Source organism: Sapajus apella, unplaced genomic scaffold, assembly GCF_009761245.1.
Source record: "Sapajus apella isolate SASKATOON/1434 unplaced genomic scaffold, GSC_monkey_1.0 scaffold1, whole genome shotgun sequence".
In the NCBI taxonomy this organism is placed as follows: Eukaryota; Metazoa; Chordata; class Mammalia; order Primates; family Cebidae; genus Sapajus; species Sapajus apella.
Window position 1 is genome coordinate 13,259,567 of NW_022436941.1, and position 13,125 is coordinate 13,272,691.

At 38.7% G+C, this 13,125-nt stretch overlaps 1 protein-coding gene across 1 annotated transcript in view; it reads right to left on the reverse strand.

The window, feature by feature from the left end:
* The window catches only part of MEGF10 (multiple EGF like domains 10), a 169,047-nt gene that overhangs the window by 117,580 nt on the left and 38,342 nt on the right, over window positions 1-13,125 (reverse strand). Inside the window, exons 2-4 of the mRNA XM_032263422.1 lie at window positions 11,395-11,529; window positions 3,083-3,184; window positions 1,603-1,703 (exon numbers count right to left, since the gene is read on the reverse strand). Coding sequence (XP_032119313.1) covers window positions 1,603-1,703; window positions 3,083-3,184; window positions 11,395-11,510 — 319 coding nt within the window. The 5' untranslated portion in view covers window positions 11,511-11,529. The remainder of the gene's footprint in view (window positions 1-1,602; window positions 1,704-3,082; window positions 3,185-11,394; window positions 11,530-13,125) is intronic.

Genomic DNA, 13,125 nt, shown 5'->3' on the forward strand with positions numbered 1-13,125 from the left:
GGCCGGGCCTCCCCAGTCCCCACCTCTGTGTGCACTCCATTCTGCTTTCTTTTGAAAATGTCCCATCAGTCTGGGTCACTGAGATCTGCTCATGATTATTCTCTAAGATGTTTGATTATAAACATGTAATTTTTCTTATTCAGCATCATTATTAATCAAAGACATGCAAACTGAGAAAAAATTAGCAAAAGGAAAATTGGCCCAGGGTATAAGCAAAAAGGCATTCTCATTTGCTGCTGGTAGGCATTTAAATTGGAAACACACCAAAGTATTAAAATACGTACACTTCTAATCCAGCGATTCGACTGCTAGGAATTTATCTTTACTTAATGAAGGACATGAATAATTATTTAACCACAATGATGTCCTTTAGAGTAGTTCACAATAGGTAAAACTTGGAAATTGTGTAAATATTCAACAGGTGAGATTGGTTAAACAAATATTTATAATGTAATAATATACTGATATTTGGTTACTGACCAGGGCAGATATTAACAATGTATTTTTATTTTCTTCTTTTTGCTTAGTTACATATTCAAATTTTTCTTTCTATGAACAGGTATTATTAAATATAGCCCTGATTCTGAATCCAAGATAAGGAGCTGCCCCTGTCTGCATACAGAATAGAATCCAGGGGTTGGAAGGAACAGGAGACAGGTACTATTCCAAGTCCTCTCTCTGAGATAGCAAAGGAGCCTCAAAGAGGTATAAATGGTTTCTCCAAGGCCACCCAGCCAAGTGATGGTAGAACCAGTGATATCACTGGGCTCTCCAGATTCCTAGGCTGAGATCTATCCAGTCGTTCCTGGTACCTCCAAATTACAGCAGAACCTTGACTCTATGCTACTCAGCATCAGTGTCTCAATTCAGAAAGCAGAGATGTCCCTCTAGCTGTATGTTGAGCCAGAGTACTTCAATAAAATAGTTTTTAATGATCGCTCTTCTAAGTGACCTATACACAATAGTAAGAAATCTCAATTGCAAACTGCATCTCACATGCATCGCATATTCTAGGATTCTCTGAAGTATGTCATAAGATACCAAACTTCTCTCAAGACATCTCAGAATGAATTGGTGAAGTGGGGAGAGGAGAGAGGAGGGAAAATGACAATGAAAAGAAGTTCTATTTTGTGACCCAGACTTACTGTCATTTTTTAATGTGAAAACTCCTCTATATTCAATAAGCCTCATCATTTTATGCACCAGAAAAGAATATGCTGGCCTCTAGAAAGTTGACTTGGATCAGCTATAGGAAAGTTAGGTCTCTGTTCTTTTCTGTGACCCAAGTCCAATGAGTCCTGACCAATTTCCAATGAGACATTTATTGAAGAATTGTAATTTACATCACCACATCCGGCCTTGAATCATCTTTCTGCAGCTCTTTCCTCCTCAAGCAACATTCATTTGGAAACTTTGGATGGGACAGGAGGACAGAGTTAATGTTTCCTTCATTATACAAGCCAAGGAAAAGCAGCAACCAGAGGGAAAAGGAATGTTCCAAGACACCCATCTCCCCAGGTCTCCATCTCAGTGACCATTAACAGAAGCAAACCAGCACTGGGAAAAACAAGCGAATCTCAAAGAAGTGAAAGTCTCACTTACGGACACACATTTCCCCGCTTTCATAAAATCCAGGGCAACACTGAGACTTGCGCCTATACATAGTCTTCTCCCCATGTCGATAGGCTGTCCGATAACTTATTCTGTAGAGAAGGAAAAATCACATTGTTAGTTTCTTTGACTGATAATTTAATTAGAAATAATTTACTCCAATAAAAATGAGCTATTATGTATAATAAAGGTCTGAAAAGCAAAGTATTTCAAACTAATTAAGAAGAAATATGCAATACATGTCTAGACCAATATAATAGTAACTCATCAATTAGCTAAGAATATATTAAGATTCCCTATTGAAGCCAATCTGTGCTTTATTTCAAGGAGTCAGTAGTTTCATGATTTCCCTCTTTCACTTAACTTGAGATATGGTGAAAACTATTGATTAATTCATGTATGATACCCATCTAAGCATCATTCACTTACATATGTTTTAAGGGAAGAATTCAGAGAATTCCCTTAAAAACCTTGGGGCAGTCTCATCCCACTATAATATAGAAGGCTAACAGACAAAAGACCTCTCCATTTAACTAAAGCACCATTTACTCACTGATTCACTTAGATAGCATGTGTTTATTGAGCACTTACTACATCCTGGGCACTGTTCTAGATATTGGGGAAACAGCAGGGAACAAAACAATAGAAATCCCTTGCTCTCAAGGAACTTAACGTTTTACTAGGGAAGGCAGATCTGGCTGAATTTGTTAAAGTAAGGACATGCACTAAAGAAATAATTAGATATACAATGGCAGGTAAAGATTACATGCTGTGAAGAAAAATAAGTCCTGAGTCAGGGAATAGAATGTGACAGGAGGGATCGCTAGTTTAGACACAGTGGCCAAGGCCATCTTGTATGAAGAAACGACATTGAGCATAGCATCATATAGTGCAGTAAAAATCAGCAGATGCTGCACTCAACGCATAACTCATACACTATAAATGTCAGTATACTACTAATAAAATTAGGGTATCAGAGCTTCCTTCTATATTAACATTAATATTTAATTATATTTTAGTTTTGTTTCTGTGTTCACATTTATAGAAAAAAAAAATATGTCTTGTTTTACATAACGGTCAAATTTAAGTTGGCCTAAATTGAGTCAGATGTTCAATTGGAAACATATGCTCAGATATGAATTTCTTGACATCTGCTGGTGTCCATATGTAATGTCCAGATCCAGTGTCTGCCCCCGTTATGCACAACACAGAAGCTAGATGAATTCTTGCTAACAAAGGATGGGAAACAGCAGATGCTTTCTGTGCAGTTAGGCTGTAAGCTCCTCCAGAGCATGGACTACCTTTCTGCTTTTCTATATCCCCTGTGATTTGGCACAAAGATAAGATAGCAGCAAGCCCTCAATACCTATTCACTGATTGAAAGCATGCACTTTCTGCTGTCACTAATATCTCTGTATCAGAATCTATTCGCAGTTAGCCAAACTCATGAATATGTCTGAGCTTCTATTACCTGTGCCGCGTGCATTTAAACCAGTTTAGAATGTCAGTGCAGCTCGTGTAGTAAATTTGATCAAAGGGATGTGGGTATGACTCTTGCACAGTCACTGAATAGCTGAAAAGAAATGGAAAAATAAAAAATCAGTATTTCTCTTTTTTAAATTAATAACACGCTACGTGCTAAAAAATTTGTAAGCGAAATCGTCTCCATTTGCAACTCCATAGTGACTTCTAACAGAGATTTTCCATGTTTTTATGGGTTTTTATTTAAACTAGAACCCCAAAAGAGCCAATTTTAACAATATATTTAAAAGACTAGGGTTCATGGTGTAAATTTCAAAGGAAATTCTCTTTTACTATTCACTATAAATCCTAATAGTCCCAAATTTAAAAACATCACTCTATATTTTTCTGAATTTAATTCCCTCCTCTTACCCCAGGGCTCTAGGGGTAACAAAGGTCTTTCACAGGCTGTTATCCTTCTAAAGTCTGCATGAAAATAATAAGGCTACTCAGCAAAGAGACAATTCAAGTAAAGTAAAAGAGTACATTTTACTACTGATTCTGAAACTGTCAGAAAGAGCACATTTTTCTCTAGTTGGAACTTGGAATAATTTGCTTTCAGGCAGTGGAAGACTATAAAGCATACAACAACTAAATAAATACTGTCAAGTCGTCTTTAAACTTGGTTCTAAACATATGGCTGAGACAATTAGCCTGAAATAATCATACCGACAGCTTGCTACTACTTAAATAGTCTGTTTTCCAATACATTTTCACTAACAGCTTCTGGTTAGAGTAAAAACATACAAGCCTATGGACCTAAGAATGTGGGTGGAAAACATCCATGAAATATGAAGAATATTCAATGTTCACTCCCATACTTCTTCATTTTAAACAGTCTATTACTTGCTTTCATTCTCTGAAAGGTTTTTATGAAAATTTTTAATTCACGCTAACAAACAAAATGGGCAATAATCACCAATTCACTTGCTGCAAATCAACAGCCCAAGTTTACTAATAGGAATGAAGGAAGTTAAAATGTCAGCATGAAGAATTCAGGTTAGACAGAACCTTCTGATTTGAAAAGCTGTGTAGTGCTAGCCTCACAAACAATGGGTTTTCTTTCTGCAGCTGGTCTCTGGCAGTCATTATGTATCAGGCTTCAATAGGACAGCTATGAAGTGATCATACTACTCATAGTTTTCTGTATTTCATTATTTGGGATATTGCAGTTTATTTTTAGGTAAATTTAGGGACCCTCCATAAATATTGAGCAAATGAAACAGGCCCTATTGAAAAAAGCACCAGATTAGAAGAAGCCAGGGTTATAATTCTGTACTGACACTGAGAAACTGGAAGATGTTCAGCAGATAACCTCACTTCCCTGGGTCCTTGGATCACATTTTAAAATATAAGGAGTCAGAGATGGTGTTGAAGATCCCCTCTAATTTAGCATCCTGAATTTCTAACATATATTTTAGATGACTGTTTCTTTCTATCTCCAACAGATGTTACCCATTGCTACCTGCAAAAATAAGGTCAGATGAGGATAGAGTGTACAAATGCCTGCATGCTGTGATGTAACTCCGTTTGGGTAAAGCAAGAGGCCCCTGCTAAAATATTAAAGTTCTTGGAGTGACTTATCACATTAAGCTGTCAGTATTTTCTTCAGACCCCTAGCAGTGTCCTGAGGTTCTAAGGCTTCCTTACCAATATTTCTTCCTCCTGTGAAATTAAATAATTCAAATTTAAAGCTGTTGGAACTTTAAATTATTTTGAGCCTTGAGAGGAATATAACTATACGGTGTGAGTCATGCAGGCAGCTGCAACTTCTCTTTCCTATAAATGATTAGAAATAATCAAATGGCATAAGAGATAAGACCCCCTTAGATCATTAGCCTTCCTCATGAAACGTTAAAGCAATCTTCCTTGAAATGTAGCAATCTAGAATCAATCAAATCGCTGTAACATATGTACTGGCTTTGTACGGAAAATGTCTAACCTTTTAAACTTTTCTGTTTCTGCCTATATAGGTGAAACTTTAACTTCCGCGTTGGGAACACTGACCTCATTCCTTTTAAGTCTGTGTTTTCCTTACGGCCGTCCTCAAATTTTGTGCCTGAATAAACTCAATACTTAATCATATTTTCTGACTCGCATTGTTTAAAGTTATCCAGCTTCTCGTAAATAGCTGAATCTTAAGGCCTATAGCGTTATATCTCTGTTACATTTCTAGTGGAGAACAAAGTGAATGAATGTACTCTGCGTATACATCTGGAGTACCGGTACAGCCCCACATCCCCTATGAGCAAAATAGAGCAACTTCCCAAATGTGCTGTAAGAACAAAAAAGAAACCACTTAGCTGGGCGCGGTGGCTCACGCCTGTAATCCCAGCACTTTGGGAGGCGGAGGTGGGGGGATTATTACCGGGTCAAGAGAGCGAGATCATCCTGGCCAACATGGTGAAACCTGACTCTACTAAAAATACAAAAATTAGCTGGACGTGGTGGCGCGTGCCGTGGTCCCAGCTACTCGGGAGGCTGAGGCAGGAGAATTGCTTGAACCTGGGAGGCAGAGGTTGCAGTGAGCCGAGATCGCGCCCCTGCACTCCAGCCTGGCACCTGGCGACGGAGTGAGACTCTGTCTCAAAAAAAAAAAAAACAGAAACCACTCTAAATTAATGACAGTTGAGAGAAAAAAATAATTTTGCCGGTCTCTACAGTACTAATTTAGCAGAACCAAATTCGTTTGTTAGAACTAGACCTGATAGAGTTTACAGAAAATTTCGAAGACTATGTTATGATGTTCAAGTCTGTATTCTTTGAAGTACAAAAGCTATCATCAACAAATGCATCCTGGCCAGTTCTATTTGATGTGGATGGAAGAACCAATTCCATAAGCAAACATGAAATATGTTTTCACTGATTTCTAGCAACCAAAAAGAGTTTTTAAATGAGAGGAAATGTTGGAGTACATGAATTCCTCTTCTTGTCATTTGCTGCTCACCAATAGCTCTTCTATTAAAAAGGCAATCAAAGTATTTAGGATTCCGATTCAACAAATATTTATTGAGCAACTTCTATGCAATTCCTGCCCTCAAGGAGCTCTCAACCTAACAAGAGGCTAATATTTAAATGCTGAATGTAATACAATATAGCTTTCCATGGAGAAATATATATATAGTTTGAGGGCAATAGGAGTATAAAATTCATTATGTTTGGAGCATTTCTCCTCAATCTTGACTCTACTCATTAAAATTATTTTGACACTCAAACCCAATACAGAACTGACTACATATAAATTATTTTGAGCTATATTAAACTACAGTTCAACTAATTTAACTATATTAAAATATAGTTCAACTAATTTAACTATATTAAAACTATAGTTAAATTACTATATCAGCTTAAGTGGAAGCCTCAGTTTCTGACCGATGATAATTTCCTGCCTAATTATCATGGGTCAGAAACTGAAGCTTCCACTTAAGCTTATAGGAGAAAGGTACTAAGCCTTTCAACATGAATTTATTTTCTGTTGTTTCTTACCCATTATTTTTCTTTCTACACAGTTTTTTCCTTTTTTTTTTCATTAGTAAAGTTATTATAATCACACTATGGAATTTGGAAAACACATTTTTTAAAAAGAGAGCAAGAGAGAGAATTTCATAGCTCTCACATAATCACCAATAGTATGTAGCTGTGCTTCTTTAAAGTTTCCAGGAGACTTTAGTTTTTAGTTGAGGGTATTTTTAAATTCTTATAACAATCATGCCATGCACATACTTCTGAAACATTCTTTTTTTAACTTGAGTGTGTATCATAAGCACATTTCCATGTTAGTACGTAGTCTTCAAATTATGACTGCCAAATACTTTGTGACTACACCTAATTTGCTCAATTGCCACCAATCATTAGGAAATTAAGCTGTCACTCCTCAGGGGGCCATTTTCTGGAAGCGATGTGTTTGAGTCATGAAGGGAAGTGTCTTCAAGAACGGGCCCACCGTCTCTGGTCTTTTTCACCGCCACTTTGGCCAGTGCTTAGGCTGCTGCTGGAACTTAACCAGCTCCTCGGCTAACACTCCATACCTCCACGTTCACCAGCAGCTGCTCCTGTAGTCACAGAGCGTGAGGGCACCTCCTCTATTATCCGGTCCAATCCCACCTTCATTAACAAGAAGCACTGAGCTTCCAGATAGAGTCAGCAATAACACCAAGACTTTCAGACACTGGCCTGCCCCATCCTCTCTCAAACAACACTATAGAATATTTAAAGCTTCCGAAACAGACAAGGAGTGGGAAACTGGAATTTTAAAAAATCGATCCTAATTCTGCACAACTTTCAGCATTCAGAGGCAAAACTCTACTTCCTGTTTGTTTGTTTAATCTTCTCAAACATACTGAAAACATATCATCACCATGATTTTAAGTATTGTCTGGGGAGAAACCCCAGCAAGATTTAATTTAAGGTCAAAGAACCGGGGAGTCGGGGAGGAGATGGAGAATAAGGAGAGGAAGCCATTATCACTTGGGCACGTTCCAAAGTGGTTAATTACATTTTACCTGCCTAAATTATCTTGTTACTTTAATCAGATATGGTAATAATCTTCATTTCTTATCTCTGCTCACTTCAGGGCTGATTCAATTACTCTCACTTCTGTGTTAGTAATTGAAGGTTTGGGCAAAGAGTGGTTTCTCTTCACTTGTGCCTTTTTTTAGAAGAAACCCCACTGAATGGAAAAGCTCAAATTCACAGAAAACAGAAAGAAGGTTAGGAGAAGAAACAGATGATTTCTAGAGGTATTCATTTTCCAGAAAGACACTGTACAGAGTTCCTATAATTATGAACACCTCTTGGGTATTTTAAATTATTTTATTTTCTTTCATTTTATGTACAATTTCTTAGAATCACAATTGCTGCATTAAAACAAGGCACATCTCTATTTCAAAATAAATATTCAGCTATCAATTGGCATGCAGCTAGAAGGCATTGATGGAAGTATTTTTGCTTAGTGCTTCTCAGACTTGAATATGGAGACAAATCTCCCTGGGATCTTTTTAAAATGCAGATTTTGATTTAGTAGGTCTGGGGTGGGACCTGAGAGTCTGCATTTCTAACAAGTTCATGACTCAGCTCTGCAAACCACACAGGCCATGGGGTACAGGTGATTTTTAGCATAGGAAGAACTTAATATGAGGCCTACTACCAGAATTATGTCCTTGGAGCTCATCTTTCTCTCCCCATTTCAGTTCAAGCCCATTTCCATTTTTGAAAATACTGGAAGAACCTGTCACCTGTGCCTTTATTTGATCATTTTAATGTTTCTTCTACATCTATCCCCATTCTTACCAAAACAATTCTTTCTTTTACCTTTCTTCTAGGAATCATTATTTAGCCTTTCAACAGAAAATTTATCAATAAGAATGTTATAGCTATCAACCCTTCTTCCTAGTAGTACATTTTAAAAAATGGAAAATTTTGTCATCATTTTCCTATTTGTTCACATTCAATTTCCCTCTCCCTTAGTGAGCATTTTAGAGTTTATGCTAATCACTCGTACAGTTGTGGGGTTCTATTAGGTTGAGAGATTAATGTGCCCCTTGTTTGACTGTCTTTCTCATTCGCCATGCCCCCCCACATTGATGTGCATATTTAGTCATTTCATTTCCTATCAGAAGATGAACTCACTCATTCAACAATTATTTATTGAACACATGCAACATGCAAGGCAGTGTTGTAGACAGTGGGAATTAGTGGTGCAAAACAATGCAATTAGGCATTGGCAGCTCTGGTCAACTGCTGACCAAGGAAGCAGAGCTAAATGTGTACTTCTGGGTGTATGAGTGGGTGCTGGATTATTTGAAGCCTTGAAGTTTTTCTCTCTCTCTCTCTTTTTTTTTTCTTTGAGACAGAGTCACTCTGTCACTCAGGCTGGAGTACAGCGGCACTTGCCCAGGCTGGAGTGCAGTGGTACAATCTCAGTTCACCGCAGCCTCCACCTCCTGAGTTCAAGTGATTCTTGCACCTTAGCCTCCCAAGTAGCTGGGATTGCAGACAGGTGCCACCACGTTTAGTTTTTTATATTTTTAGAAGAGATGGGTGTTTGCCATGTTGGCCAGGCTGGTCTCAAACTCCTGGCTTCAAGTGATCTGTCTGCCTTCGCCTCCCAAGGTGCTGGGATTATAGGCATGAGCCACTGCACCCGGCCTTTTTTTTCTCTTACAGCCTTTCCCTCAGAGAGTTCATCTGTTCACATCTCACATCTCATCATGCTGGATATTCCCAAATCTATATTTCCAAATAATTCCAGGCCCATATTTTGAATTGATTTTATAAATACAACGTGGCAAACCCACACTAACCCCCTCCCTTTCAAATCTACTCTTTTTATTTTATTTTATTTTTCCACATGCGCAATGACACCTGGATTACTTCACACAGCAAGTTCTAAATCCCAGTCTTCCCTCCTCCTTCACTTCCTCGGTCAATGTATTGCCAAGATCTGTTGATTCTTATTTCACAGCATCTAGAAACTTGACTTTTCCTCCCATCCCAAATCTACCATCTCTCCAAGAAGTCCAACCACCAGTGGTCTCTTCCTTTTCTAAATTTGACATGTACCCATTCATGTACCCACTGAATCATTTTTATGACTTTAATAAATATTTATTATATATTGTTGGTATGAAATGGTTTATCTGAGGTGCTGTAAATATTATAAAGATGACTAATAGGAAGTCCTTCTGCTTAAATATTATATAATGGGTGCAGTGGCTCACACCTGTAATCCCAGCACTCTGGGAGGCCGAGGCAGGCGGATTACAAGGTCAAGAGATCAAAACCATCCTGGCCAACATGGTAAAACCCCATCTCTACTAAAAATACAAAAATTAGCTGGGTGTGGCGGTATGCGCCTGTAGTCCCAGCTACTCAGGAGGCTGAGGCAGGAGAACTGCTTGAACCTGGGAGGCAGAGGTCGCAGTGAGCCAAGATTTCCACCACTGCCCTCCAGCCTGGTGACAGAGCAAGACTCCGTCTCAAAAAAAAAAAAACAAAAAAAACCCGTATAATGTAGTTAATACCACAAATATGTAAAACTTCATTACATACATACATTCTCTCTACAGCTTAAAGTTTGGTAATAATAACTCCATTGACTAATCAGGTAATTATATTTTAATTACTCTGATTGTAACACTGCCAATGGAGGTAGGGACAAGCCCTCACCAAAAATAATGCTGAGTGAGAAACGAGCGTGTCCCCAGAATAATACCACTGTGGTGCTTGAAAAGTTCTGGGCTTTGTGCATCCTAACAGTGGGGGACAAAGGTGATTAGAATGTGTACTCTGTGGTTTGCTCATCATGATGCTGAAAATCAAGAGTTTGATGTAATTGTACTTACAGCTATTAAAAATACATATTACCCTCCAGTACTTAACATGTTCTCTTTGTTTAAACACTTGCATTTATGCTTTTTGGATGAAGATAATTTCTGGGAAATTCAACTAGCACATTAGAGCAGAGCCAACAGGACTTGATTGTACTGCAATATCGCTGGATGGGTTGGACTAATTTTGTGTCCCAAAAGGGACTATAAGGTCCCTGAGGATGACCTATTGTTTTGTTCTTCCTACTGCAAATTGCCCATATCTGGACGTTACATCATCTCCCTTCACATAATCTTACCCTCCTCCAACACAGTACAAATTCCTCTGCTCTGGTTGTGCACAGCTCTCGGTGGTCCGTATGGCACTGATTTCAAACTGCCGCCCCTTCCCAGATTCCCTCCCGACCATCATAATCCACTAATCTTATTCAGTTCTTCAAGAGCATCTAGGGGACACTACCTCTATGCAGCCTTGCCAGTTTACCCCAAAATCAGATCTCCCTTTTCAAGCCATCTACAGCACAATTCTTTTAAATCCCTTATTTCAATATTGTAGTACATTATCCCATGCTGCTTTCCACTTCTCACTCATGGGTTCCCATGCATAAGTCCAGCTCCCCAAAATTAATGCAAATTCAAAGCAGAGACAAGACAGTAGGAAGATCTTTTAATTGAGCTATTAATGTTTTCCCTGAATCTTACAATTGCACCTGCATTAGAATCAGATATATCAAGATTTTTTTCACATAATATATATGCTATAAGACCAAGGTGACTAACACTACCTAATTTATTAGCTATGACTAATGATTTTTACTTAAAAGTAATTTCACAAGCTCTTCTCAAATTCTAATTTTATACATCTGACTGATAATTACAGTATAGAAGGGAACTTCTCAGCAATTCTTTGTCAGGCTACTTTCAGAACTATTACCTTTCCCAGTGGCTACACACATTAGGGTCTTCGAGATTCAGAGGTGATGATGTCCCAATCCAGTGGCATAACAATAAACAAATAAAGCTCAGGCATGAGTTCAAAGAAATAACCATTTTTTTTCTGAAGAACAACCTACAAGAAAAAAAATCCAAATTAGAAATGCATTGAAGTGAGTCACACAGAATTCTTTTCAGTACAGCAACCACCAGGTACCAGCTGGCACTAGGGCTGAAATGTGCATAACAAGCCACGTATTTCAATAGCTCGGTCACCAAATTAAATGGACCGAGAGAGGGGTGTTTCTTATGCTGTGCAGGGTGGCCACTATTTTGTAAATTACTAAAATATGCAAATAATCATCAATTGCTACAAGAACAAAAGCCCTTCTCATCCATGCCAGCCAATATTAAAGAAATCTACCAGAACAATTCAGAGCAACACAGGCCTCTACATTCTCTCACCGGGCGTATTTCCCTTCTAGAAGAGGAGGTTACAGAGAGATAGCTGGCCTCAATTGTCCTAGAAAATAAATGATGAAACAGAAGCTCCCTTGAATCAAGAGAGAGGTACCTCGGGCTCAAACTGAGATTCATTCAACAAGTCATTCAATGTGCACTGAATGCCTGCTCCATCCTAGGCACCCCATGCAAAGGCTGGATATAAAATACAGAACCAGTCCCTATCTCTGCCCATTAAGATGCTTATAATTTAGTAGTCATACGTTTCTTAAACACTGTGCTTCAGTTTCTCCATCTGCTGTATAGAAATGAAACCAACCATCTCACAGGGGTTTCTAAAAACTAGATTATACATAGAAAAATATACATAAAGTGGTTTGCAGGTCAATGTTAGAGAAAATGAAACTGAAGACCGTAAAGGCAACATATTTGGAAGCTTGGAAAATAGATAAGCTGGCAAAAAAGATAGAAGAGGGTGAATGTTCCAGGCAGAGCGTGAGGGAGGGCCAGGTGCATTTAGGGAGTTCAAGTTAATTTGTGGCAAGAGAAAGGGGACAGCTGGAGAAAGAGACAGAGGGTGAGTCACCATGGGCTTCATAAGCCATTGTGAAGCAGGAAACTTCAACCAAGGATAACATGGAGCTATTAAAGGATGCAGAGTGGCATTAGAAGAATGACTCTAGCTGCGAGGGGAGGCTCTTGGAGGAAGGCCAGGTGAGACAGGACTATGGACAGATCAAGGCAGAGGGGGTTGCAGGGAGAGGAGTGGCTCTGGGAGATTTTTAGGAAGCGGAATAAACAGGACTTGGAAATTGAACACGGGAATAAAGAAGGGGAGGAGCTTCTGGTTTTGCCCCTTGTGGGGACTGTTAGCCCCTCACTGAGATGGGACTCACAGAAGCCCTCCTCTGGGGAGAGGAAGCTTTGAGTTCAGTTTTAGATATGACAAGCTGGAGGTTCCTCTGAGATCATCAAGCAAAACCACCTACAGGCATTTATTGAACACGTATAATGTGCTAGGTAGGACCCACGCCAGGCCCGGGTGTGTAACACCTGAAATGGTTTGCACCTGAGAACCACACCCACTCCTGTATCCTCTGGAACTTAGAAAGAAGGACAAGTTCAATTGTCATACTATGTCATCTAATCATCATAAAAATGATACAAAATTAGAAATCACTGACCCATTTCTTAATTACAAATGAAATAAGCACCAATCTGCTTGTTGGTAAACTAGTGAAACTAGTAACAATGGGCCAGATTATTTGAG